The sequence below is a fragment of the Lytechinus variegatus genome, chromosome 16 (assembly GCF_018143015.1).
Source record: "Lytechinus variegatus isolate NC3 chromosome 16, Lvar_3.0, whole genome shotgun sequence".
NCBI lineage: Eukaryota > Metazoa > Echinodermata > Echinoidea > Temnopleuroida > Toxopneustidae > Lytechinus > Lytechinus variegatus.
The window spans coordinates 24,004,772-24,032,756 of NC_054755.1; the positions used below are offsets into that span (position 1 = coordinate 24,004,772).

Sequence of the window (27,985 nt, forward strand, 5' to 3'; positions counted from 1 at the left end):
ATTAAATTAATCACCATGTGGCCGAGACTACTCGATATGGAAGAGAAGGAGTGCAGGAGCGTCTTGCGGAGGCTTGAACTGGAGGCCTACTCATCCGTTATCAGTGCCTTCAGGGCACAGGGTGACCTCACACCCGAGAAGAAAAGTCTTCTCAGAACTATTGCAACCACCCTTAGGTAAATAAAAAATATTATATCCTACATAGATTAAATCCTGTATGCTGATTGGTTTGAATAGCATCATGTGACCAAACATTTTCTCACTGTTTTGTGATGATGTCAAAAATGAAACGCCCACCGAAGAAAATGTGCTTTTCCGTTGTCAATGACGGAATAGTCTACTATTCTGTCATTGACATCACAGATCATGCAATCTCTCGGGCGCATCAGTCAGCTTGTTGATTCTACCGGGCAAGTCCCGTGAATGGACGGTGCAGGCATAAAGCCGCATTCTGCTAAGCATGTGGTTTTGGGAAAAGTAGATCAGTTTGCGCAGCTTGTTGTCTATTCAGATTAAGAAGAGATGAACTACGTGTACAAGAGTAGATAGACTTGTTCTACATTAATAAATTATGTAGGATATAAGACAAATATACCAAGCCTTTATTTCGAAATTGTAGAGCGATAATTCCAGTCCAACCACAGAAAATAATTCGCGCTATACTTACTCAAAGCCTAATATATTTGTATATTACTGACCTAACATTTTAGAAGTAGAAGTAGCGTTGTATGGTGCCCCAAGTTTGCGCAGTGACGCTTGATTGTGCGTGTACATGTATGTGCAATTCTAATAAAAAGACCCGCCACAACCACAAACTTTATACCAAATTCATTGACAAATACATGTATGCATTAAAAAAGCTTGACTCAAAATGGTAAAATCATATTGCATTTCAGGTATTTTCTGTAACTACTTCAAAATGCACCCTTTCTTTTAAAAATCCCTGAAACGTGTGTGGAGTCAATTGGTGCACTGACGTGGGTCACCATTTTTTCCCAACTTGAAAAGATAGGCCGCAGGTTTTTTAAAGAAAATTTTCAATTCCTTGCATTTGTAAATATATTTTTTTTGGCAGAATTACTCTTTAGAATATGAGGGACAGTATCAATTAAAAATTTTGTAAAATTTTAAAGAAATTTATGTATTCTCTTAAGGTCAAGTTTTAAAGTGTGTAGACATTGGACACCCCTTGATGCACTGTAGATTGCCGACTGTAAATTAATTTGTGCTTTTAATGAACAGACGGTAGGCAAAAGTCGCTGAAATATCACAATTCATATCTTTACGTCCATGAAACAGCCCTCTTTTTTCCACATTTCCTTAGAAATTTAGTCGGAAATTATTGGAAAACCCAAAAGAACTTTCTTGACTCTGAAAGATTGTCAGATGATGTCTCGCTTGATTTACCTACATAAAAATCTACATGTAGGAAGACAATTTGCATGTAGACCCACATGGAGACTTTCATGTTGGTTGATGTCACTCATGATCTCTACCTACATGAAAGTCTTCATGTTGGACTAAATGTGACTTCAATATGCAGTCCCACATGCAGACTTTGAAGTTAGTAATTTTATTTTCACTGATCTTATCCTTTCCATGTAGTGTTTCCACAGAGAGGCATAAAGCTGAAGTCCGCAGAGCTGTCAACGATGAGAAACTGACAACAATTGCCGAAAGGTATTTGGGGATTCGGATTCTGAACATACAATCTGTGCACTTATGAATTGATTTTGACAGGAAAAAAAATAGGAAAAGTAATTCTGAGATAATGACTTCTGAAGTTTGAGTACATGTACATAACATCAAAAGTATGAAACCTCGACAAAAGGCAATCAAGTGTCTCAGAACAGTTTAGCGTAAGTTTCAGTACACATGATCAAGGCCAAAGGTCATTAGGGTCAATGAACTAAAGATTTACATGTATTTATTTTTAATTAATTACTATACACAACAAAAAAAGTAAGTCCCCCCCCTAAACAAACATCAATAATTTCCAAACCAATGCGAGTTTTTGATATATTTTACATGAGCGTGTAGGTAATTTTATAAGCTACCATATGAGTAAATGTTGTGGATGTATCTTACGTCATGCTTCAGTGAGCACCGTCAGAAGGCAAAAATGTCACTTTTCAAAAGTCACAAGCAAAATATCACGACTTTGATTCCATTGTATTGGAACTAATTCCACATTCTCATGAAAACTAGTCAGAAGGCTTGGAAAGGGTACTTTCTAAAAGACGATACAACTTTTTAAAGCTAAATTTCACGGTTGAATAAACTCAAGTCCAAATTTGCTATAATTGGATTTTTACACATTTCTTTCAATAAAAAATGCTAGAATATGATGACAGTTATTTTGGGGAAGACTATCTCCAACAATATTCACCGTTTCACGGTTCAATGAACATTTATTGGAAACAAAAAATGCGATTTTCAAATATCGTAGGCAAGTATTGCTTCATTTTTCTAACTGAAAATGATCTTTTCTCAACTTTTTTGTTATGTTCATGACCAATTAACATGCTTCAATGATTCAAAGGTGTCAAATTAAACATTTACGCTTGAATGAACATGTGGAATGTGATTAGCTCTTTTTTACGTTATTGGAAAAACTGCAATTTGTAACTACGGATATCTGTCACACAACTCCTTGCACAGTTCATTTGATTTGATTTTTATGAAAATCCCGATGTTTAATGCATCAGTGAGCACACAATATTAAAAAATTATGCAAATGAGAAGAAAGTTCAAGGCCTTGGCCCCACTCTGTACCGAATCGAATGGTGATTTTGGTGAGCGCACATTTTGGATAGTGTTACTCTGAAGCCATGTGCGAAGTTTCATGAAATAACTGTTGGCAGAAGTAACAAAAACCGTCCATGAAACAAACCCTCATTTCATATTTGTTAAAATTTTGACTTCCTCTCTCATAGACTTGTGTACATTATGGGTGCATATGTTTAAGCATACGTAAACCCCTTATTCAATATGGTGGAACTTTTTTTCAAGACTGTCTTTAGCAATGTCGTTTGGCAGTAATGTTTATCAACCTATGGGCAGAATTCTGTGCTAAAATGAAATCGATTTGTTTGTTTATGGATGAGTGAGCACGCATCAAAGTGGGAAAATTGGTATTTTCAATGTCACAGACTCATTTTAAAGGGTAATAAAGTGAATATTGGGGGCAAATTTGGTTTGAAAGGTGTCTTTAATTGCTGTTGTTTTTATCATCCATCATTTCTATCACCAAACACTTTCCGAACTTTAGCCATTTCATGGTTGAGCGAGCACATTCGAAAATTTAGGAATGAATACTCTTTATACTGCATAAATGTATTCTTTTCCTAACAATTTCTCAGGATCAGTTGAATGTATGGACAGATCAGTGGTGGATCCAGAATTTTAAATGGGGGAGGGGCCTATAATCGGGGGAGCCATCAACATTTTCAAATTTTAACATGATCTAACAAGTTGTAAAAAATAATACCCAAAACACACTATGATGACAGGTCACAATACAGGGGCCGCAGAGCAGTTTTCAAAGTGGGGGGGGGGGGGCTGACCGTGTCAAAAATCACAATCGTATTACATAAAAAGTGGGGGGCTGAAGCCCCATACAGCCCCCCCCCCTCCCCGCTTCCGCGGCCTCTGCAATACATCGTGCTCACTCAATCATGAACATACGATATCAAAATTTGGTCTGAAATGGTTAAATGATGGATAGTAAAACAGCATAACACTCTAAAATTCACCTAAAAACAATTTTTGCCCAACTTTGTATTTGCACAATCTGAAAAACTACTCTTGTGACTTTCAAAAATGGTCATTTTTAATTCAATCTTTAATTACTCATGCATGACTCAACCGATCAATCTCGTTTTTCCCCAGGAGTTGCTTAATGAGTGTATAAAACCACCCATGAAATATATCTCAAAATAATTCGGTTCAAAAGTTACAGCAGTTTGATTTAGGGGGGACTTACTTTTTTTGTTGTGTATAGTTTATATTCTTTCCTCGACTTTCTCCCTCTGTTTGACTGTTGACTCTGTATGTCTGACTCCTTTAGGGTTAGCGGTGAGAATAATTCCATGGAATGGTCATCAGAGGGTAGGAGACTAGTCCCTCTGACGCCGAGGTTCATCCCTCAGACGGCATACACGATGACAGCCAATCAGGTGGCTAATATGGCCCATGCCCACAATGCATCGCTACCCGATCCAGAGCAAACAGCCAAAAAAGAAGGTAACGACTTTCTTCAATGATGTCATAATTTCCTGATCCAGTATTTGCTCCTGCAAACGTTTTGGCTTTTAAAAAAAGAAATTCAAGGAGGTTCTCAAACAATGTCTGGTCAGGGACTAAGTGTGAAAATGAATTAGGGTTGGTTTCAGTGAACACGTGTGTAGAGCGAATCTGGGCCTGTTGCAGAAAGATTTGCAATCAATCACAACTCTAAAAATCTGGCGCAACTTGATTTTCAACCAATCAACAGTGCGCATTTGGGACTTGCGATTGATTTTTTGGCTTGCGTTTAAACGCAACTCTTTCTGCAACACATGAACTCTGGATGAACCCATCATGCCTTAAATAAAAGTGATTTACATTCTATCCTGAATACTCTGGAGTTACACACAGAAAGCAGTCAACACAGCCAGCAGACTTGTGAATGTTCAAAAACATGGCATAAGTTACTGCTAAATGCATCTCGGAGGCGGTTATCAAATCAGGCTAATAAATCACTATTTCTTTTTAAATTAAAGTTTTTCATCCTATATTTTGGTGTCTTTCAGGGTTTTGTGGACAAATACATGCACTAATACTCGTGTTTCATCTTTATAGGTGTGAGAATTTTATATCCGCAGCAAACTATTCTCCAGGCTATGAACCCTCTGTCGTTCAGACGACTTTCCACCCATACACTGAACTTATTTTATATTTTAAACCAGGGTCCCGTAACACAAAGTTTAGTGATTAATCGTACACTTGATTTTTACAATTGATTGTACATTGTAGTCAATGGAATCAATTGTATAAAAATGTTCTATGATCATTACTAAGCTGTGTGTTACGGGACCCAGAAGAGTGTTTCATGAAAGGACTTGTCGGATGTTTTATCCTACAAGTCCTGTTTTATCCGACAGTCTTTATGGGAAAAGTACCTCTCAGCCAATCAAAATCAAGGAAAAATGTCAGATCTAAATACTTGTCAGACAAAAATGTTGATGAAATGCTCCCCAGTTTGGTCGACTTGGTCAACATACATTAGCTGTTTTTATTAGTGTAATAAATGTGGTTAGGCTTCTATGTATTCACTAGATATGTTCACATGCTTCCCATTGGAAGATAAGATGAATAGCGGGGTCCTGTTTCAGAAAAAAATTGTTATAATAACATGTACAATTTCTGTAACGAATATACTATTAGCCAATCAGAATGAAGTATTTTAGTTGCTTTTAACTGTCATTGCAAATTGATCATAGTAAGTTTTGTGATACAGGCCCCCTGGTTCTTCATTATTCTTCCTTTCCTTTTAACCTTTCTATTAGGAGATGAATCGAGAGCTTTATCGGATGGTTCCAGTGAAAGTAAATACGTTGTACTTCCTCCGGGGACCGTCTTGCCAAAGTGTAAGTATTGAGAGTGTTTTATCGTGGAGAGTGTTTCTGTTTTCAGATTTTAAGGGGAAGTCCACCCTGACAAAACGTGTGATGTAAAATTAGGAGAAAAGATAATGAAAGATAATGGTGAAGGTTTGAGGAAAATCCATCAAAGATTAAGAGGGTTGTGATTATTATTATTATTTGTTTGGCATCACCTGTGCCTGGGAGGTGAAAAGCGAACTGAATCACTATGACCCGCTGGTCTCTCCTCCCGATATAACTGATTGGGGGGAATCCAGGTGGACCACTACACCGGGGTTACCCCCTACTCTTATACGAATAGTGCAGTGGGTTCTTAAAGTGCAAAGGTGGTGACTCTCCTCAGCACGGGGCCTCCATTTAACGTCCTATCCGAGGGACGGAGTGTTTTCCATTGTAACATAGCCTGCATCTATGAAACATGGGAGAGACGTTTACACACAACGCACTGGCTTCAGTCATCCGCCCGGGGTGGACTCGAACCCACGATCTTTGGTTCGACGGGCAGACGCGTTACCGACTGAGCCAACACCACTCTCATGTACAGCTGGAAATTTGCACAATGTCCTTAGTAAACAAAAGAAAACCACAATTAATTTCCAAGAACATGATGAGTGTGTGAATGTACATCATATCTAGAAATATTTTGAACAAACATGCCGTTTAGATGTTGATGTGGCTGGCTTTCTATGGTTGTAGTATATGGGATCCATTGTTACTCTCTGTAAGACAGGGCCTTGAAGTTACGCAACATTTCGAACTTTGCAAGTCACTCCCAACGTCGATAAAAAAAGGTGGCCAAGGTTGGTTTTATCTGCCGACCAACAGAATGTCACGTTCAAGATAGAATGTGCGGGTTAAGAGGTCAAATACAAAATCTTTCCCTATGGGATGGACGAGAGAAGTCACATGATTTTTGTGTAAGGGTAAAAGATAAATTTTATAGCTCATGTAAATGGCACACAAAATCTCATCTGAAAATTGTCTTGCCTTTTTCTCTGTTTCCAAAGATCCCTCATTATATTAGCCTTAAGGCCCCCTGATGGCCTGATGTCTCCCTTTCTAGGCTTCAGTGATTTTTGAGGTTTTAAGTTTTTCTGGCTCACTTGGTAGATTGTGATTCCTTTTGTTATCCAGCATCCCCCGATCTTGAGCAGCTAGACGAGTTGGCCAAACGGCGCCCTCCGTCATCCTCGTCCTCGTACTCCAGCAGCCCTGCCTCCTTCCTCAGCGCCCTGACCTCTGCTAAGCTCTCCTCGTCGTCGGAGGGAAGGTCAAAGGGTAGGTCGTCTAGCGGCAGCAGTGCGGCGCCCTCTACCATGAAGATCACCTTCACGAAAGTTGGAAGTGGAACCACTCCCACCAGCAGTCAAGCTGCACAGAAGGTAATAGTGATAATAATACTAATGGTCGGGTTTTATTTACGGCATATCACATGATATAACAATGTCTCTATGCGCTTCATAAAAAAAGAGGCTCAGGTACATTTCTAGTAAGCAAGTTTTAAAGCTGTTTTGAAATGTCAACTGAAAAGGGAATTGGGAACTTGTTCTCTCAAACAGGAGCTGCATGAGCAAATGAACTTTCACCATATGTTTTATGTTGATATTGGAGGAACGATGGTGTGAACATACACGTAGACAGAGATGCCAACCCTCCCGATTTCATCGGGAGGCTCCCGAAAATTCATCCCAACTCCCGCCCTTACGATTACCATCCTTATCCTCCCGAAATTACGATTTTTTTTAATTGATCAAATTGGATTGAAAGTACATGTATCGTCTGCTAACTTTAGCATGTAGTAACTCCATTACGTTCGCTGCTACTAAATTCTGTGTGTTAAAGGTAGACAAATAAGGAGCAGCGAAAAGCTGGTGCATGTGATATGCCAAATGGGAATCCACTGTGCACCAGGCCGGTAGGCCCGGCTTGCTTCGCGAGGCATGTGCGCTCACAGCCACTGGATTTGTCGAGTCGTGCGGTGGAATATCGGTGTGTGATTTTGGGTTATTGATGGGTTGATATTGACACGAAATGGCGGAAAATCAACAAAAGAAGACGACAAGATCTTCGAGCTCCACTAGTACCCTGTTGACTTTATTTCACCAAGGCCAAGCAAGGGACCAGCGCTCAGCTTTTCTTTACTGGATTTATAGTGGAACATAACCTGCCTATAGCCGATAGTGATAATTCCTCCTTATTAATTATTATTGTTGAACAGGTACTTCTTTTGTCCCCTAATTTTTTTTACATGTAAGAATGCATATTTGATATTTTTTATGTTAAAAAAGTGGGAACAATGTTTATATGAAAACATGTGAAATGCCCCAAAATAAGGGTCAGATTGCACCAGAGAGCATCTAGAAACCCAGAGCTGGACCCTGGCCGCAAGGGTCGAGCGCTCTGCGCTCGAGATGTGCGCTACGCGCACATAATTTGGTGGCAGTTGCAAATCCTCCCTATTTCTGATTTCCAAAAGTTGGCATCTCTGCGTAGATGACGTTTTGGCTTGTAGACAGTACATGTAACTAAATCATTTAAGTGTGAAAGTGGACGAGCTGTGGTGTAGTGGTTCTGACTCTCGCCTTGTAAACAGAGGGTCATGTGTTAGAATCACACCACAGTCCAGTGTCCTTTGGCAAGGTGTTAATCCACACTTTGCCACTCTCGACCCAGGTGCTAAATGGGTAACCGGTAGGATGCTATAGTTATTGTATGTTTGAATTTGCCAGCGCTATAATGAGGCTGTGACGAATGCAAGAAATGCTCCCCAGGGAGTGGAAATCGCACACTTTTTATGCTGATTGAAATGAATCCAATGACTGGGGTAGTAAGATGCTGTAAAGCGCTTTGAGCCATTCTGGGAAAAGCGCTATATAATAATTGGCTATTACAAAAGAGCAAGTCCATAGAGACATTGATGTACAAGAACCAAACACTTAAATTGGATTTGAGGTTAGGTATTTAACAGTCTGCTTTCGTAGGGAGTTTGCTGACATCCAAATGCAAAGTAATCGTTATTGTCTATCATCTAGGGTTGAGTGCAACACAATGTGGAAGAATGTGTTGCTGGAGGAAATTACACCATGGCTGGGATTCGAACACACGACCCTCTGTTTCATAGTCAGAAGAATAATCCACTGGGCCACAACGCTATGATACAATGTAGCTATGACATTGTTAGATTGTTTATTGCGAAATGTTTGAATTGTCAGTGTCTGCGATTGCACAAAACCCAAACAATTCGAACATTTGATTATTTTTTCTTCAATAGCTATTATGTTCTGCTATTTGTTTCTTGTTATCTACAGCAAGTAATAATAATGTCCAGTGGAAACACCGACCAGATTCCGCCGGCAGAGATGATGTCTGTCCGCTCTCCAAGCTTCCCTCCATCCAGTAAGGTTGCCATGTCTGAAGGTCATCCACCTTTCCAGATGACTTACGAAGGTATGTTAAGGAATAAAGACAAATGCCATGGGTCATGTGGTCCAGTGGTTAGAGCATTGGGCTCATAATCGCAAGGTTGTGAGTTCGAATCCCTACTCTGCCATTGTCTCCACTTTGATAAAAAGGGTCGAGAGTAATATATGTCGTCTATAAGGTCAGCCACTATGACTGATTAACCTAGACGTAAAATGTTTCCTAGTTATTGGTTTTATACCAGATTGGCGTTTACCAGCAAAGCGCTGTCCTGCTGAGTTCCTTTCGGCAGTTTCTATAAACAAGTTTATAAAAGTGAATCATCTCTTTATCTATAATGAATGCATTGCCTTTTCCATCAAAGATGTAGGTTTTCTGAATGAAGACACTTTAACTTTATTTGAGAGCCTGTCTTGAGTTTTGGCAAAGGGCCAATAATGTGAATTATTCTTGAGTATCATCTAACGGTGCAACCTTACAAGGTTGTAGCTGGTTGATATTTTTTCAAGCGCCAGTTAACTGGGGGGGGGGGGGTAAACAAAAGACCCTTCCCAAATTGTTTGCTGAAATAACACATTTCACATCTTTACATCCATGAAATGGACTTCTATATTCCATATTTTTTAGAAATTGTTTTTATTTAGTTGGAAACTATTAAAAAAAAGAGAATATTCCCTTTCTTGACTCTGAAAGATCATTTTTAGCTGATGTTACACTCGGTCTACCTACATGAAAGTCTACATGTGGGACTACAATATGTTGCTACGTGATCAATTCCCATGTTTATTTGTCTTTGTATGGTATCAACAGATCAGTTGACGGGCGTGGTCACACCCTACCCTCCTGTGACCAAGCACCATCGTAAGGGTTCTAAGCATAAGAGCTCAAAGCCCTTTACCATCATCCAACAAAGCCCAAGTGCAGGTGTGGGCACCTTCACAAGCAGTGGCTACAGCACACAGGTTACCGGCAGTGGCAGTGGTGCACCGATGGCGGTGGGGAGTAAGAGGGCTGGAACGGCACCACAGAGACCAGAACCTGGTTAGGGTCAAAATGATGATGGTGCTGGTGGTGGTGTTGGTGGTGGTGATGATGGTGTTGGTGGTGGTGATGATGGTGATGGTGATGGTGATGATGATGATGATGATGATGATGATGATGATGATGATGATGATGATGATGATGATGGTGATGATGGTGATGATGATGGTGATGATGGTGATGGTGATGGTGATGATGATGATGGTGATGGTGATGGTGATGATGATGATGGTGATGGTGATGATGATGATGATGATGATGATGGTGATGATGATGATGGTGATGGTGATGGTGATGATGATGATGATGATGGTGATGGTGATGGTGATGATGGTGATGGTGATGGTGATGATGATGATGGTGATGGTGATGATGATGATGGTGATGGTGATGATGATGATGATGATGGTGATGGTGATGGTGATAATGATGATGATGATGATGATGATGATGAAGGCAGTGATGATGGTGATGATGATGATGATGATGAAGGTGGTGGTGATTATATAATGATGATGATGATATGGAGTTTGTCCACTATCCACAGGGTCTAATTGCCATTTATTTCACTAACCATTCCATCTAATAACAAGTTGGTCCAATAACCAATTACTTATGTCCATATACCATGTGGTCTAATTGGACTAAGTGTTAGTTGGGCGATATGAATGAAAAGATAATGGTTATTTGATCAACTGGTTATAATCTAATAATATAGGGTATTTATATTGCGCACATATCCACCTTGTTAGGTGCTCAAGGCACTCCTATATTACCCGGCTAAGCTAGGCGTTCATAGCGCACACAGCTTTTTAAGGAATTACTTCCTACCGGTACCCATTTACCTCACCTGGGTTGAGTGCAGCACATTGTGGATCAGTTTCTTGCTGAAGGAAATGACGCCATGGCATGGGTTATGACATGGTCATAGATGAACTGGCGATTAGCGGAAGTGATTCCTGGACCAAATGTCGATGGACGGAATTGCATTGAACTAAATGAAGGTAGATCATGTGATATGTGGACTTGTTGGCAAAAGACGTAAAGTCAATTTATCGATCGGATGACTGATAATGTTTTGTAACTGCTATGCAGGTATGAAGTTAATCACCCAGACGGTTGGTAGTGGCACCTCGTCAGGTAGAATGTCTTCTAAGACTGTAACAGCGACCCTGTCAACACCGTCGGTTAGAACAACCACCATAGGAGCTCAAGCACCAAGGAGCACAATTTCCTCAGGTAGGGGCTGAATAATTGAATGACTTATCGCAGAGAAAATGGTTTATGTCTGTGAAAGTTTACCAGCACTGGAGCAATTATTTTTTTGTATAGGGTGCTAGAATATACTTGGGCAATACCTGAAAATATTCAAGAAATATTTGGTAGTATTTCTCTGCATTTCCCATTTTCCTCAAAATTATTTAGGCAGTATTCACTGGTATTTACCAGGAGTATCCCCCACTCCAGCCAACCCTGCTGTAAATCTTCATGTGAAACTATGTGATGTATCACAGGGCCCAAGTCCACTAGTCTAGGAGCTAGGAATATTTTGACATATTCTTCCCCTCTAAAGGGATAATCCGGGCTGAAATTATTTATATCTAAATGTAGAGGGTAAATTCACAGAGCAAAATGCTGGAAATTTCATCAAAATCGGATAATAAATAAGTTATTGAATTTTAAAGATTTGTATTATTCTCTTAAAACAGTTCGAAGGATGTCTCCATGAATATTCATTAGGAGGGCTGATGATGTCTTATCCCCACTTTTCTTATGTTATTACATGAAATTATATTTGTTTCATTTTTTTCAAAAATGTGTAAATGACGTGTCTCCATTATGATGAAATCAGTTGCAGCAAGAAATAATGCACTTAATCATTTGTCAATCAATTGCTTTAGCTCTTGGTAGCAAAATTTTGAATAAACCTAATTTCATGTAATAATATACAAAAGAACAAGTGGGGATATGACATCAGCCCACCTAATGAATATTCATGAAGACATACCTGGAACTCGTTGCACGCACCACGAACCGTCTTCTTTGCGCACTTCTATGCAAAAGTTACTTTTGCAGAAAACGCATTTAAAGAAAAGTTTTTTTTAAACCAGCAAAAAGTGCACCTACTAGGAGAGCAAATTATTTACCAGTGTCTCCGTTAAAAAGTTCAGGTTCCAAAGTTTTATTCCGTATCTTTATATTCTCTTGAAGTTAATTATTTACGCCACAGTGGGCAACGTAACAGAGAGGACTGTTCGTGAAATAGATACAGTACGCTTAACTTTCGCATCGAAGTGCGCAGAGAGACGGTTCGTGGTGCGTGTGACGAACTGTTTCAACGGAATAAAGCAAATCTTAAAATTTCAATAAATTTGTTATGTGTTATCGGACTTTGATCAAATTTTCAACAATTTTCTCTGTGAATTTTACTATATTTGTTGAGATGCAAATATCTTCAGCCCAGAGCATCCCTTTAAAAGATATTGTTACTTTAAATTTTCATTTGAAACCACCCCATGTTATCACAGGGCCCCAGTCCACTAGTCTAGGAGCTAGGAATATTGTGACATCGCCTGGTCCGAGGATTGTAACGGTCCCCGGTCAGATGGGAGGGCGCCATCCGTCTAGCAGCAGTAACGTTATCACGCTGTCGCCCATGTCACTTCAGAAGACAGCAGGGAAGAACACAGCCACAACTGGTAAGTCCATCCTCATTCAGGAAATGCTCAATTCAATTCAATAATGGTATTTATTTCAAAACTCCATTGCATACGTAAGGTAGCCAAATGGCATGCTTACATACATTGCCAATCACATTGCATTTCAAATAAAGAAACATGAGAAAGACATACATGTAGGCATGACACCATTATTACACCAATTTGTGAGGGCATCAAATATATGGAATATTAAAACCTAATTAATTCATTAATTAAAACTATGTGGAATATAAATTTGCTAAAAATTACCAATCCTAAGTAAGAATTAATATATTAATTTAAAAATTCATAATTGCTAAAAATACATTAAGTACATTAAAAACAAACCAAAGTGAAATACTGGTAAAATGTATGGCATGGACATGCATATTGATAATCCATTACAAAAAGAAGACATTTTTTGTGAGTTTAGAAGATTCATCATAAAAGGTTTTGCACTTTTTAAAATCTCTTTGTTTTGCACCTAACCTGTTAATATTTCAGTTTTTCCTGAGCATGTTATTACTTTCATTTCTTTCAGTTATCCAATGGTTGGTATGAACATTGTTTACTATGGCAAGTGCATAATCAAGGCATAACTTCCTTCTCCAAATGTGACCAGCCACCCCCCCCCCTAAACCAAACAACATGTCACAAAGGAAAGTTCACTGTAAATGTTTCAATCAATAATTTGGTCTTCAGAGTAAATAATTATTAGAAAACTAACTTATTTAAAAGAATAATCCTTCTGCTTCATACTGCCAAAAATTGAAGTTGTAAATTTAGATAAAAGATGATACGTATTTACGAGTTTCTTTTTCCTGACTGCTTGGAAGTTTGAACTAGGTCGCACAGTGTGCACATCTCATGCTTGAACGAACTCCAAACTTCATACCGTCTTTTCTCCTCAATCTTTCAAACTCACGGTGAATCTTTGATGGATTTTCATCAAACTTTCACTAATATTTTTTATCATTTTAATGCCCCTTTTACCGTAAAAATTTTTCATCAGGGTGAGCTTTTCTTTACATTCTTAACCTTCAAATCGTATAAAACATACTTTCTTCTCCTCCTCCCAGTTGTCGTCACCAAGCCCGGTTCTGTAATGCCCGGGAAGACAAACGTCATTGTCGTTCAGAAATCCCAGATCAAATCCAAGATGATCAGTACGCCACGTACCGGTGCCCCAGGGGTTGTGGTAAGTTGATGTAAAGGCATTAGAAACTTACTGTCAAATATATTCTGAAATGTCGTAACAAGATGCACCTGTTTTCATTAGGTGATATGATTATTCTGCATGATTTCTTAATAATATTAACGGTATATTTACCTAGGGTAGCCACTTCAGTTCCGAAAACTGTTCTTCTAACCGGCCCTGCTGTTATTATTGTTCAACGATTAAATTGATAGAGCCTCGTCGATATGGCGCTACACAGCAGCTGCTGGGCCCACGATCAATTTGGCAAAGCTTAATTCTTGGAGTGTTTCATTTCATGTCTATTTCAAACAATGAATTATGGATTTACATCAATATTTTTTATACCCATTTAGCACCTAGGTGAAGAGGTGCAAAAGTGTGTTGTGATGCCTTGCCAAAGAATGCCTAGCTGCATTGGGACTGAAATGCATGACTTCTGATTACAAGGCAAGAGACAGAACAGACATGCCAACCGTTCCCTTTTAAGAGTGCTTGTTCCTCTTTCTGCTATAAATACACCAATACTCTTTTTTGTATGATTTGTTATTTTTTTTCTAAATTTCTGATCATGGAGTATTTATTATACACAGCGTGTGACACTAGCGCCGGTATGAAAGTAAAAATCAATGTTGGGCCAGTAACTTGGTGCAAAAGAACAAGTAAATTCTTGCTTACGAGCACATGTTTAAAAGGTTGAATTATCAAGTTTTCAAGTAGAGTCATTTCACACGTTTTTTCACGGAACTCACTACAGCAGGCTAGCGATTGCTTTGTTGAGACAAGTTTTTAAAAATACTCTCCTTTTATAAAAAAATACTTTTTTTCCTTATAAGAATACTTTTTTGGGGGTTTAGAAGGTTGGCAGGTCTGTCAGAACCACTACACCATGGCTCTTCCACATTCAAGACTTAATCACGTCAGTACAAGATGATCATTATCGTATGAATCCAGCTATATCTCCTTTGAAGATTGCACCCTTATTTCTCCCCTTCGTTCGTAGTCACACACCACGTCCGTTCTGACCCGTCCGAAGATTGCCATGACCATGACTGGGGGTCTTGCAAGCAGCGTGTCGTCACCGAACACACCCACCTCCCCAGGTACCATGGCTATGCATTCCATCCGGTTCCCGTCGCCGCCGTCCTCCGCCCAGCAGAAGACTGTCCGTGGCCCGTCGCCCGTTTCCATGTCAACCATAATGGGTGGAGTCTCCGGGCGTGGTCCAAGTGCCGGACAAGGAGGGATGGGAGCATTAGGCAAAAGTCAGGTTAGTTTCAAGCGTTCTGCAGACACTATTGTGAAAGCATGCTCATGGGAATAGCAGACAGTTAGATGGACTTTATTTCCAAATCATTCAAAACATTGGACAAAACAATTACAAATTAGATAGTATATGCACATTATTAGATTGAAAAATGAGATGAGATGAAAATAATAGATCTTTTTAATAATAATAATAATAATCCGCTTTTATATAGCGCTTAATACATCGGAACGACATGTCTAAGCGCTTCACAGATATATTATTACCCCAGTCTTCGGATTCAATCCGTCATTCCCGCACACAATGTGTGCACATCCTCCACTCCCTGGGGAGTATTCCAGTCAGTCGCCGGTGAGGCGCACACAGTACTGGACAAGCTACAATGACTTTCACATCCTACCGGGTACCCATTTAGCACTTGGGTCGAGAGTGGCAAAGTGTGGATTAAAGCCTTGCCAAAGGACGCGAGACCGCAGTGGGATTCGAACACACGACCCTCTGTTTACAAGGCGAGAGTCAGAACCACTACACCATGGCTCCTCCTACACCACGGCTCCTCCCCCTTTTGTGATGACTGAGGAATCTGTTGTGAGATCAACATCAAAATCTGATTAAATTTTTTTGGTGTTAACAGTTCAAAGGTCACGGAGGTCAGCATTTTAATAAGTTTAGAATTTAAATTTGTAAGATATTCTCGATCTGTAATGTAATCTTGATCAGGAATTTCTACTGTACGCTTTTGGGGGATGCATCAAGTTGTCCAGAAAATATAATTCTGAGTATAATCGAGCATTCATGGGCAAAAGCCCTAAGCAGAGCTGAAAGAATGTACTTTCGGCATTATTTTACTAGAAAATCTTTTGAAAATCAATTCGGGGTTGATTGTCACCTCATCATCATAGATCTACATGTAGATCCGATACATTAATGTAAACCTAACTTTGTGAAGGCATAGAATCTTGGCTTAAAAAAACCATCATACTGAATATCGCCAACACAGATAAGCACGTGTGGGACAGTGTATTACTATATCCCTTGAAATGCTTGAGCGCGTACCAGCTGCTCGGCTAATCAAAAGCTAGGGTAAAAATGCATTTATTGTAGAGCGCTTTATAGAGATTAATGATTTAAAGAGGTATTAGGCAAGATTTTTTATCTGATTTCAGATTTTTTTTGTTTGATTTTCAGCTTAATTTCAGCTTGTTTTTGGCTTTCCTCTGTACAAAAAAGAATGGGAGCTCTTTTTGATATCAGACCTTTTCAACACTCTTCAGCTTTTTTCAGATCTTTTTATGTGTGACCACTCACGCCCCTGTATTATGTTCAAACTCAACTGAAGTTTATCTTGAATCATTTACCACTGACCAGGGTATGGTACGATCCAAGTCTCCCATCGCCCAGAGTATGTCCATGCTCTCAGCCGATCTCGAGCTACACAGCAAGGCCAAGGGTCATAGGAGGTCATCAGCGGGGTCATTGGGTCATGGATCATCCAAGGTCGTAGTGGAAGAGGTTCCTAGCAGTGTCATGAGGAGTGCCAGCCTAGGTAAGTTGATTATGCATTTAACCTCAAGCTTTCTTACATTTGATATTACCAATCAGGGACCTGTTTTATTAATCTATAATAAGCGGAGGCTTCTGTTTATGTCTTTGCCAATGTGAGTCTGAGGCTGTTACGTGAAACATCAGTAACATGTCTTTTGATACGGAAGACTATAGTAGTTGGCGCCTATACACATTAGTCTTGTGTGAATTCTTCTTTTTAATCAACAAACTTCTGCTGGCAGTTTTTCGTAACAAACAGCCCACAGCGAATCCTAGTTAAACAAACAACAACTAATGCAAAGCCGGAGTGTATTGGTAATAGCTGCTTCGTAGCATAAGTCTCCTCCATGAGAGTCATTCCAGACTTTTTTCTTCCTTTCAGGTCGTGACCCCTCCCTAATCTTCCAATCCTCAGTCGGGAAGCCGAATACAGAATGGATTGATTACGATGGGTCTCCTCCAGCCAGCCAATCAGCATCCTCGGCCATCAAGGCCTTGCTTGAGATTAGAGGGCAGCCTTTACCTCCTGCTACTGCTGGTAAGTGTTCTCTGCAATCACTTCTATTCTATTAGCCCTTTATAAAATCAAATAATAATAGTGGTATATTTACCCAAGGTAGCCACTTCAGTTCTGAAAACTGTTCTCCCAGCGGGTCCTGCTATTATTACCCCGGCTTTAGCTGCGCTGCCTAGGCGCTCAAGCATTCAAGGAATTAAGCCTGCTGGGTACCCATTCACCTCTCCTGGGTGGAGTGCAGCACAGTGTGGATAAATTTCTTGCTGAAGGAAAACGCGCCATGGCAAGGATTCGAGCCCACAACCCTCTGTTTGAAAGGCAAGAGTCAGAACGACTAGACCACGACATGCCCACAATCAAATCAAAACAAAGTTTCCACATGCATGGGCCTGTATTTTGGAGTCTGGTTAACAAAATAGGCCATGGTCTGTAAACTCTTTGCTAAAATTATGGGAAGCCGTAAATGTTGAAATTCTGCTAACATTTTGTTTTTCTGACATCCACTGTACCCTTTCTTCATCCTTCATCCGTGGAGCGTTGTGGCTCAGTGGATTAGTCTTCTGACTTTGAAACAGAGGGTCGTGGGTTTGAATCCCAGCCATGGCGTAATTTCCTTCAGCAAGAAATTTATCCACATTGTGCTGCAGTCAATCCTGGTGAGGTGAATGGGTACCCGGCTGGATTAATTCCTTGAATGCATGAGCGCTGAAAGGCAGCTCGAGCTAAAGCCAGGGTAATAATAATAATAACATCGCAAATATTTACAGATAGATGGTGCAATATAAATTCCTATTATTATTATCCTATAATGGTGAAGAAAACTAAGTCAGTTCTTATTCCCATATAGTTATGAATGGTGTTAGCGACAGATGATCTGACATTCAATTGGACCTGTTCTGTTAGAAGTCTGTGTCACCATTGGCTATCCATAGTTAAACCGCAATTTTAGACTAAATTTTGAATTAAACATGAGTTCAGAAAAAGTGCGGACTGACCAGGGGCTCGTCTTACAAAGAATTACGATTGATCAAATTAATCATAACTCTATTGAAATCCATCAGTGTCATTTTCTACGGACCTAAGTTTGATATTTTGTTTGTTTATCTGATTTCAGTGAAACAAGTTCCTTTCTCTGGAGTATCACCGGGCCTCCCGACGTCCTCAATGAGCAAACCATCCTCGGTCACACGCCGAATTCCGTCATCATCGCCATCATCGTCTTACATCTCTGGCTCTGACAATACCAAAGACCTCTCTCAGAGTCACAACGTAATCACTGTAGACCCCAAGACGGCATCGACAGCCGAACGCCTCGAATTCTCATCCGATCAACTCTCGAGCGTCGTGGACCAGTTCGAGCAGTTCCTGGAGAGCGAGGAGGCGTTGGGGAGCGGGAAGCAGTCGTCCGGGGGAGATCCTGGGTTGAAGTCGCCCGAACAAGGAGACCCAAAGGAGGTGGAGGACAGCTCTAAGATCGATCCGTTTGAGTTTGTAGAGGAGATCATCTCCAAGGAGTCCGAATCGAGCGTGCCGTCCAGGTCAAAGGTCAACTATGGGCAGGAGATACCCAAAGCAGCAGTGATGGACAGGGCGCAGGTCATAGGTCATAAGATCACGCCCCAGGTGAGAGTCAGGCTTTATGTATTATGAAGTTTGATCCAAATCAGAGACAGATTAAAATGTGAGTAAAGGAACTTTAATAGGGATATTGCAACATATATAAAATAGTTATTTGTTCTATACGTTGTGTCAGGTTTCATTTTCCAGTGTCAGATTTTCAGTTTTCAGCTTCCAGCTTTGTAAAGGTGGCAGTACTTATAAGGATTTGCCTCCTCATTCATATGTACTCCTTTTCAAATTTGCTCCAGATTTTGATCAGTATTGCAGTATTTTACAATATTTCATGTAATGTATGTAAACCATGAATGTATCTTATTTTGTTTGCATTTTATGTTGAATGGAATAAATGCTATCAATCTAATCTGATCTTTTCCAATCTAATCCAATCTAATCCAATACAGTCTAATCCATCTAATCCAATCCAATCTGATTGTTCATTCAGGTGACACCGACAGCAACAGAGTCCGATCAACCCTCGGTGACAAGCGTAGTGATGGAATCGGCATCATCCTTTGATATCACCCAAATGAATCTAGAGGATCTCTCGTGTCAGAGGATGAGGGAGGACGAGGACGACGATGAGGAGGATGATGACAAGAGAGATGATCTGGGAAGTTCCAGTGAATTGATGTCATTTATGGGTAAGACTTTGATCAAAGTTGCTTACAAATATGGTTATCCCTGGTGGAGGAGCCGTGGTGTGGTGGTTCTGACTCTCGCCTTGTAAACAGAGGGTCGTGTGTTCGAATCCCACCGCGGTCTGGCGTCCTTTGGCAAGGCGTTAATCCACACTTTGCCACTCTCGACCCAGGTGCTAAATGGGTACCCGGTAGGATGTGAAAGTCATTGTAGCTTGTCCAGTACTGTGTGCGCCTCACAGGCGACTGACTGGAATACTCCCCAGGGAGTGGAGGATGTGCACACATTGTGTGCGGGAATGACTGATTGAATCCGATGACCGGGGTAGTAATATATCTGTAAAGCGCTTAGACACGTCGTTCCAATGGATTAAGCGCTATATAAAAGCGGATTATTATTATTATTATTAAATGGGGCTGGTCATTTTCGGCTGTTTTCTGGCTGGGGGTGGGGAGTGGCATCTTGGCCCCCGATTACGTGAGCGCCGCAAATATTGGCATGATAGTAGTTTGCGATTTAATCTGCAAAGCTGTATGATTAAGTCTTATTTCTGGAAATAATAAGATGTCTGTCATGGAGGGGATCTTGGCCACCAATCACATGAGCACCACGAAAATTGGACGATATTAGGGTGTGATGTAATCTACAAGGCTATATGACTAAACATTTTTTCAAAAATATATTTTTGGGGTACTATCAGCGTTCTCGCCAGAAAAAAATTCACCCATGTCGGGGACTTGTGCTGTCACTCCTGGGGGTGGGTACGGGAGGGGGGGTTCACCCCTCCCTTTGCGGAGCGCGGAAGCGACGGCCTTTTCATCAAATAGAGATGCTAAGGAAGCCCCATTGTGGCGTATTTTTAAGCCCACACAAATGCACATAAATGCACAGATACTTGCCGTTCAGTCCAAAGAAAGAGAAGTGCAGCTTTCCAGCTTATGAATTGTAAATATTTTCGAGAAAAAAAAGAGTCGGGCCCTGGTCGGACCAGAAATGAGAAGTCAAAGGGCTTTGTCGTGTTTCTAGATTTAGGCTGGATCTGCAAAACATGTCCGCCGCTCCGTCGATCGTCTATATAGCGCGCCCATATAGCGCGCGCGTATCGTGCATGCACCTAGTTAGCGATCTGTGCATACATGTACGGTACAGTATACAAAATGCGCATCCAACGAGCATCGGCGCAAGCTAGGGCCCTGCACTGATTTTCATTTGCAAGTGGTCTTAAGTTGGTGGGACTTCGGCGCAACCCGATAAATGAAGTTGATATCACTCAGAGGAGTTCATGGAGTGTATTATTTTTTTCTGAATATTTCCATTTAATTTTTCCATGCATGTCGCCATGCATGTTGCTGAAATTTTACGCATGGTTCCACTTGGTCTCCATTTCCGCACGCATGGTGTTTGAACCATGTGTATTATACACTGGCGAGAACGCTGGGTACTATTTATGCTTACATGTATATCATACTTTTTTACTATTATTTGCTGAATATAGCTCCTAGAGTAGAATGCTATTTGTAAATAGTCTTTGTAGCATTCCTAACTATGTGTTAGAAAAAAATTGGTTTTGAAATCAATAGTTTGAGTAGTTATTGTTTTATGAATTTCTTATGTATTTCTTTTATATTGAACCTCATATTCTATTGCGGCAAATTTATTGTAAAACCAATTTGAAGCATAATCCTGAATCGCTGATGTGGTTTAGGGTACACCATGTGGAGTGTGAAAGAAACAGTGGATAGAAGAATAAAAGAAGTGGATAGGTGAGGAAGTAGAGATTTGAGAGTAAAGTATTCTTTTTTTAAAGTAGTCCTGAAAAGGACTGTAAACCAGAAGGGATTGATGAGTTGAGAACAGCTTGAATAGTAGAGCTGATGAGGAGGTGCTGGTTTGAGTCGGCGAGTAGAGATGATGAGTAGAAGCAGTACAGAAACTCAACGTTTCGTGCAGGTTGACTGTCCGTCTTCCTCTACTACTCAAGCTGTTCTCCACTCATCAATCTCTTCTGGTTTACAGTCCTTTTCAGGACTACTTTCAAGAAAGAATATTCTACTCTCAAATCTCTACTTTCTCACCTATCCATTTCTTTTCTTCTATCCACTGTTTCTATAACACTCCTCATGGTGTACCGTAAACTACATCAGCAATTGTACATGCCACCATGCTAACCATCAAACAACATCTGATAATCCTGAATATTCTACATTAATTTTCAGATACCAGCAGTGGAGGGTCGGGCTCAGAGGGTGCTATTGGTCCAGATGGACTGCGGGTCAGCCGTCGGAAGCGGAAAGCGCCCACACCCATCGACGAAGAGACAGGCCCATCTAGCATGCCAAGCTGGGCAAGAGCTGCATGGAAGTAAATACAAAGTTTTTTTGTTAATAATGATAATAATAGGCATTCATATAGCGCCATCTATCTAGAAATATTCTATTCCGAGGTGGGTTGTTATTATTATTATTGACTCGGCTTTAGCTCGAGCTGCCTTTCAGCGCTCATGCATTCAAGGAATTAATCCTGCCGAGTACCCATTTACCTCACCTGGGTTTAGTGCAGCACAATGAGGATAAATTTCTTGCTGAAGGAAATTACGCCATGGTAGGAATTCGAACCTCTGTTTCAAAGTCAGAAGACTAATCCACTGGGCCACAATGCTCAACAGAGATGAATACCAGTTGTGGTAGTGGTTTCAAAATTATTTCATAAAGGATTTTAAAAAATGGCCACCCTAGTCTGTATGTATGAATAAAACAAAATATGTGCCAAAGGGTTTTGAAAGAAATTATTTTCAAAAGGTGAGAAATAAGTAAAACAAGCATTATTTTTATATGCTGAGAAATAAGTAAAGCAAGCATTCATATCAATGATTGGGTACTTTTTCAAGCTATAATATAATAATGCACAGTCCGGGGGGGGGGCACTCGATAGTATATTTTTATGTGGATGTGCCTTACAAAACCCTGAAAAAATTGGGTTCTAACGAACTGACGACAAGGGCAAAATATGGGGTCCTGGGAACTACATATAAAAATATACAAGTTCTTTTGCCTAGGTTTGCTTCCAGCTTTGTTGCCAAAGCTTGTTGCCGTGGTGTGTTGCTGAATCTTGTGATACGTCTCAACAAATTCCTTTTTTTTCTTTTTACTCCCTCAGTTTATTGCAGAGAGTAATGCGTTTCCGGGGTGCTAACCGACCCAAAGGAGGGATCAACGCAGCGTCCTGGTTCACTAGACCTGGTAAGACAAACCCTACTTCTATTGCATTTGGGAGAAAATCTGGAGGGCATACATGTAGACCTACATGTAAATGTAGGCTCGAATTCATAAAGGGATTTTTGAAAACCCACGGTCGAGTCCATGGTTTATGCAGATTCATGTATAAATTACGCTTATTCTCCGCGTGTATTAAAAAATGTCCAATGCTGATGCACGCTTTTGTCACAGTGCACCATATTAATGCCTGTTGCTGTGGTTATCCACGCTATTCTATTCATGAGTCTACTGTTTTGAATAATGAGTCCACTCTTCAAACAGTGGATTCATGAATAAAATAGCGTATGTAACCATGGTAACAGGCGTCAATTTGGCGCACTGTGACAAAAGCGTGCATCAGCATCGGACATTTTTTTTTATACAAGCGCCCGATACGCGCTAAATTAAGAGTAATTTATACAGGAAATCTGCATAAACCATGGACTCAACTGTGGATTTTCAAAACCATCTTTGTAAATTCGGGTCATTAAGTTCAGTTTAAATATTGTTATTTCTTTATAAACCCAGCCATGACAAAGTTCTTACAGCCTCGCAAGTAACAACCAAACAACTGGTAAATTCGTGTGATTATGGAAAAGGGAATGTCTTGTATTGTACAACGCCTACTTAGCTTGTTGTACGCGAGAAAATGGGAGGCTGAATGTCAAACATTCGTACAATTGCACAAAAGACGTACCATCCAAAATGTAATGTTGCACGGCTTTTGGAGGTGACGTCACAATACGATTTAATTCATTGCGCTCAGCAAAAATGAAGGTGCAATGCGCGTATAAGCCTGCTGGCTAAATGCGCAGTGATGCCCAAGGTCATGTGTGCTTGTAGGATTTTGCTTTCTGCTCTCTGTATTTTTGCTCCCTTTTCATAGATTACTTTAGGGATAAACTCTTGATTTTTAAATATTTTTACTAAATTCTGAGGCATTGTTCAACACAAATAGCGAATATTCTTATTCATGCAATGGTGTGAGATTTCGCATTCAGTGAAAGAAAGAAAGAAATGCTCTATTCAACTCGGCTAACGCCTCGTTGAATACAGCATCTTTCTTTCACCTTATGCGAAATCTCGCACCATCGCACTCATGCCTATTCGCTATTTGTATAATGTTTACACATCGATCAAATTCTCTTTTCTATGATACACTTTGTTCCTGTCTCCCTCCTTTGCTCTTATTTCATTCTCTCTTTCTTTCCAACATGTTCTCGCTAATTTGTCTTACCTCTGAGGCCATCCTGTCATATGCTGGGTATTTCCATTTCATATATGTATACTTATTTTGTAGAACCATTTCATTTTGATATTTTCCCATTTCATTGTAACTTGTAAGTTATGTGTGTGTGTTTTTTTTTAAATGTGTCTGTTTATATACCATTTGTTATCTGAATGTAATTCAGCTGGTTGGATGCTATTTTCAGAGTATATTGGAAATAAACAATTTAATTCAAATTCAAAACATTCAGGCTTGATTTGTGAAAGTGATTTTAAAGATTAGCAGTTGTGGTAACAATCTCAAAATGAGTTCAAACAAATTCCAATGAAATTAACACCAAAGTGTTTGTATGTGTAAATAACAAATCTGTGCCAAATAGCTCTGGAAGAAAATGTGTAAATGTGCTGAGAAATGAGCAAAATAAGCACGGAATTCCATCAAATGCCGGGTATTTTTTCGAAGCAATATCAATGCTCTGTCCCACCTATGCTTTTCTGTGTAAGTGATCATCAGAATTGTCAATTTTGGGTTAAGATTTCATGATTTTTACAAAAACAGGTTTACACTAATGTAACAGATCTAGATGTATGATAATATTTTGACAATTAACCTCGATTTAAAAGACTTTCTCATGAAAGAATTGTTTGTTCTTCTACCTTTAAGCTATGTAATTGTTTCTTTTCAGTTGACCCTTCTGAGGCACCAGGATATCACAAGGTAATAAAGAAACCAATGGACTTTGGTACCATCAAGAGAAATCTAGAGGTGAGATATCAAAACACTTAATGATAATAATGATACTAGTAATGATTAACCATATCAGACATCTGAGCAGGGCAACTTTCATACATTATTGCTTGCTTATAACTGTGATCAAATGGTTGTTCAACACGTTTTCAATTGTTTATCCATGCACCTAATTTATTGCCCGCTCAGGAAAGTCAATAAGAAAATGGGTGGAAGTGTATTCTACGCGTCCCTATACGCATCCTATTGAACCGCGCAGTGCTATACGTCATAATGTTAATCAAGTTGAGACAATGGTTGATATTGCGTCCCCAGGCCTGGGACGCGCCATTTCAATTACGTCACAATGGTAAAATTGAGAGGCCCAGCCTGCTCAACATGACAAAATAGATTCCCATTTTTGTCTCACCTGCATAGCAGAGTGAGACTATAGGCGCCGCTTTTCCGACGGCGGCAGCGGTGTCAACATCAAATCTTAACCTGAGGTTAAGTTTTTGAAATGACATCATAACTTAGAAAGTATATGGGCCTAGTTCATGAAACTTGGCCATAAGGTTAATCAAGTATTACTGAAGATCCTATTAGAGTTTCATGTCACATGACCAAGGTCAAAGGTCATTTAGGGTCAATGAACTTAGACCATGTTGGGGGAATCAACATCAAAATCTTAACCTGAGGTTAAGTTTTTGAAATGTCATCATAACTTAGAAAATATATGGACCTAGTTCATTAAACTTGGACATAAGGTTAATCAAGTATCACCAAACATCCTGCATGAGTTTCACCGTCACATGACCAAGGTCAAAGGTCATTTAGGGTCAATGAACTTTGGCCGATTTGGGGGTATCTGTTGAATTACAATAAAAACTTTAAAAGTTTTTGGATCTCATTCATGAAACTTGGACATAATAGTAATCAAGTATCACTGAACATCCTGTGCAAGTTTCAGGTCACATGATCAAGGTCAAAGGTCATTTAGGGTCAATGAACTTTGGCCGAATTGGGGGTATTTGTTGAATTACCATCATAACTTTGAAAGTATGTTGGTCTAGTTCATAAAACTTGGACATAAGAGTAATCAAGTATCACTGAACATCCTGTGCGCATTTTAGGTCACATGACCAAGGTCAAAGGTCAATGAACTTTGGCCATAATGGGGTATCTGTTGAATTACCATCATAACTTTGCAAGTTTATTGATCTGACTTTTGACACTTGGACATAAGAGTAATCAAGTATCACTGAATATCCTGTGCAAGTTTCAGGTCACATGATCAAGGTCAAAGGTCATGTGAGATCAATGAACTTTGGCCGCATTGGGGGTATTTGTTGAATTACCATCCTATCTCTGTAAGTGTATTGGTCTAATTCATAAAACGTGGAAATAAGTATCACTGAACATCTTGTGTGAGTTATAGTAGTTTTCAAAGTCAGCACTGCTGCTATGTTGAATCGCGTGATGCAGGTGAGACGGCCAGAGGCATTCCACTTGTTAAACTATAAAATATCTAAATTTTCATGATTTTTGCTCAAGGTTTCTGGAGTGGATAACGATGAAAATATTGACTGGCTTTTCTTTTAGGAAACATAAAATATTTTCCCCTTAAAATAATCATACGTGATATTTCGCAAAATGTCACATTTTACGATTTGAGGTAGGAAATTAACAACCTTTATGTAAATTCCGGAATGAAGTATTTTGCTGAAATATTCTTCAAAGTATTGTCTTTCAGCTGGGCATGACAAAAATTAAAATTCTGAAATTGCCCCAAATGACTTTTGGCGCACTTTTGTTTCGCCCAGGCCCACTGTGTCGGTCCTCTGGTTGCTTGCTTACTAGTATTCATGCTTTCACAGCGATCCGGTAAAAAATCACTACCATTATCATCAATATGGCTATGTTGTAGGAGGTGGGCAAGCAGCATCAGAACAAGACGCCACCTCCAGCTGCTTTTTTGGTAAATTACTTTTGCATTTTCACATTGATTTTGTAATTCCATAACCACTTATGATATTATTTTTGCCTCAGGCTGCGACATACCAAGACTTTGCCGAGTTCCACCATGATATGATGCTGGTGAGAGGGAACTGTTTGCAGTACAACCCTCCTGGGCATGCAGCTAGAAGAGACTGTGAAGAAGTCTTTCAATTCTATTCTTCAGAGTACTCCAAGACACTTGACAGATGGCAAAAGGTAAGAGTCTTATTTTCTGTTGCCTTAAGCCTGGCTCCAAATAATGATAATAATACCAACATGCTTATATAGCGCATATCACTGCCAAATGCGTCCCTATGCGCTCCATTGGATATTATCACCCTGGCTTTAGCCCCGCAGCCTTTTACAGCGCGGTGGCATTTCAAGGAATAAATTCCTGCCAGGTACCCACTTACCTCACCTGGGTCGAGTGCAGCACAACGTAGACGAATTTCTTGCTGAAGGAAATTATGCCATGGCTGGGATTCGAACCCACGACCCTCTGTTTCAAAGTCCGAAGACTAATCCACTGGGCCACAACGTTCCAAAGAGCCCTGGAAACTAAAGCAAGGAGTCCTGGAAATCCCAATTCATTGCAATCCGATGTTGCGGATTTAGACAATAGGTTTTGCAAAGTAGCGCCCTCCCCCCCCCAAAAAAAAATGCCTGCTTGTTATAATAACAAATGGAGAGTAGCTGTAACAAGATTACTATCAGCCAATCATATAGATTGATTTCAGTAGCGCTATAAAAGGTCATTGCAAATTGGTCATTATAAGAAGTTTTGTGAAATGGGGCCCCTGGAGTAAATGGAGAACTCTTTTGCGAATCTAGGCATTTGAGATGCAGTTGTGTATGTGCGTGTGTTATAGAGAGATGATTTAAAGTCAGATCCCCTTCATATAATCGATTCTACTCCATTTCTTGTCTCTTAGCAACTTCTCTCGATGCCAAAGTCCCCTAAGAGAATACGAGCCGATCCGCCAGCTGCACTGCAACCCCCAACACCAACACAGCAGCAGTGAGATCCTAACTTGACAGCCAGTATGTGGTGAAGAACATGTTTCCTGACTGAGTCTGGCTGCTTTGATAGCAGCGAGAGAACTAAGGACGTTCAATCCATTCCTAGGATGTCATTATGAGATAGATAAATGCCTTGCTTGAGAAAACTGTAAGCTGGTTCATAGTTCCATT

At 40.0% G+C, this 27,985-nt stretch overlaps 1 protein-coding gene across 1 annotated transcript; it reads left to right on the forward strand.

Moving 5' to 3' along the window:
• LOC121429716 (BRCA2-interacting transcriptional repressor EMSY-like) lies at positions 1–27,952 on the forward strand. The gene is made up of 20 exons (XM_041626906.1): positions 1–176; positions 1,606–1,680; positions 4,070–4,245; positions 5,550–5,630; positions 6,780–7,027; positions 8,954–9,092; positions 9,876–10,106; positions 11,202–11,345; positions 12,635–12,805; positions 13,885–14,003; positions 15,004–15,270; positions 16,636–16,813; positions 17,195–17,350; positions 18,444–18,952; positions 19,392–19,590; positions 21,805–21,949; positions 22,745–22,827; positions 24,756–24,835; positions 26,846–27,010; positions 27,727–27,952. Exons 1-20 carry the CDS (start codon positions 16–18, stop codon positions 27,814–27,816), a joined length of 3,417 nt encoding a protein of 1,138 aa, XP_041482840.1. The 5' UTR covers positions 1–15; the 3' UTR covers positions 27,817–27,952.
• The last annotated feature ends 33 nt before the right edge of the window (positions 27,953–27,985 follow it).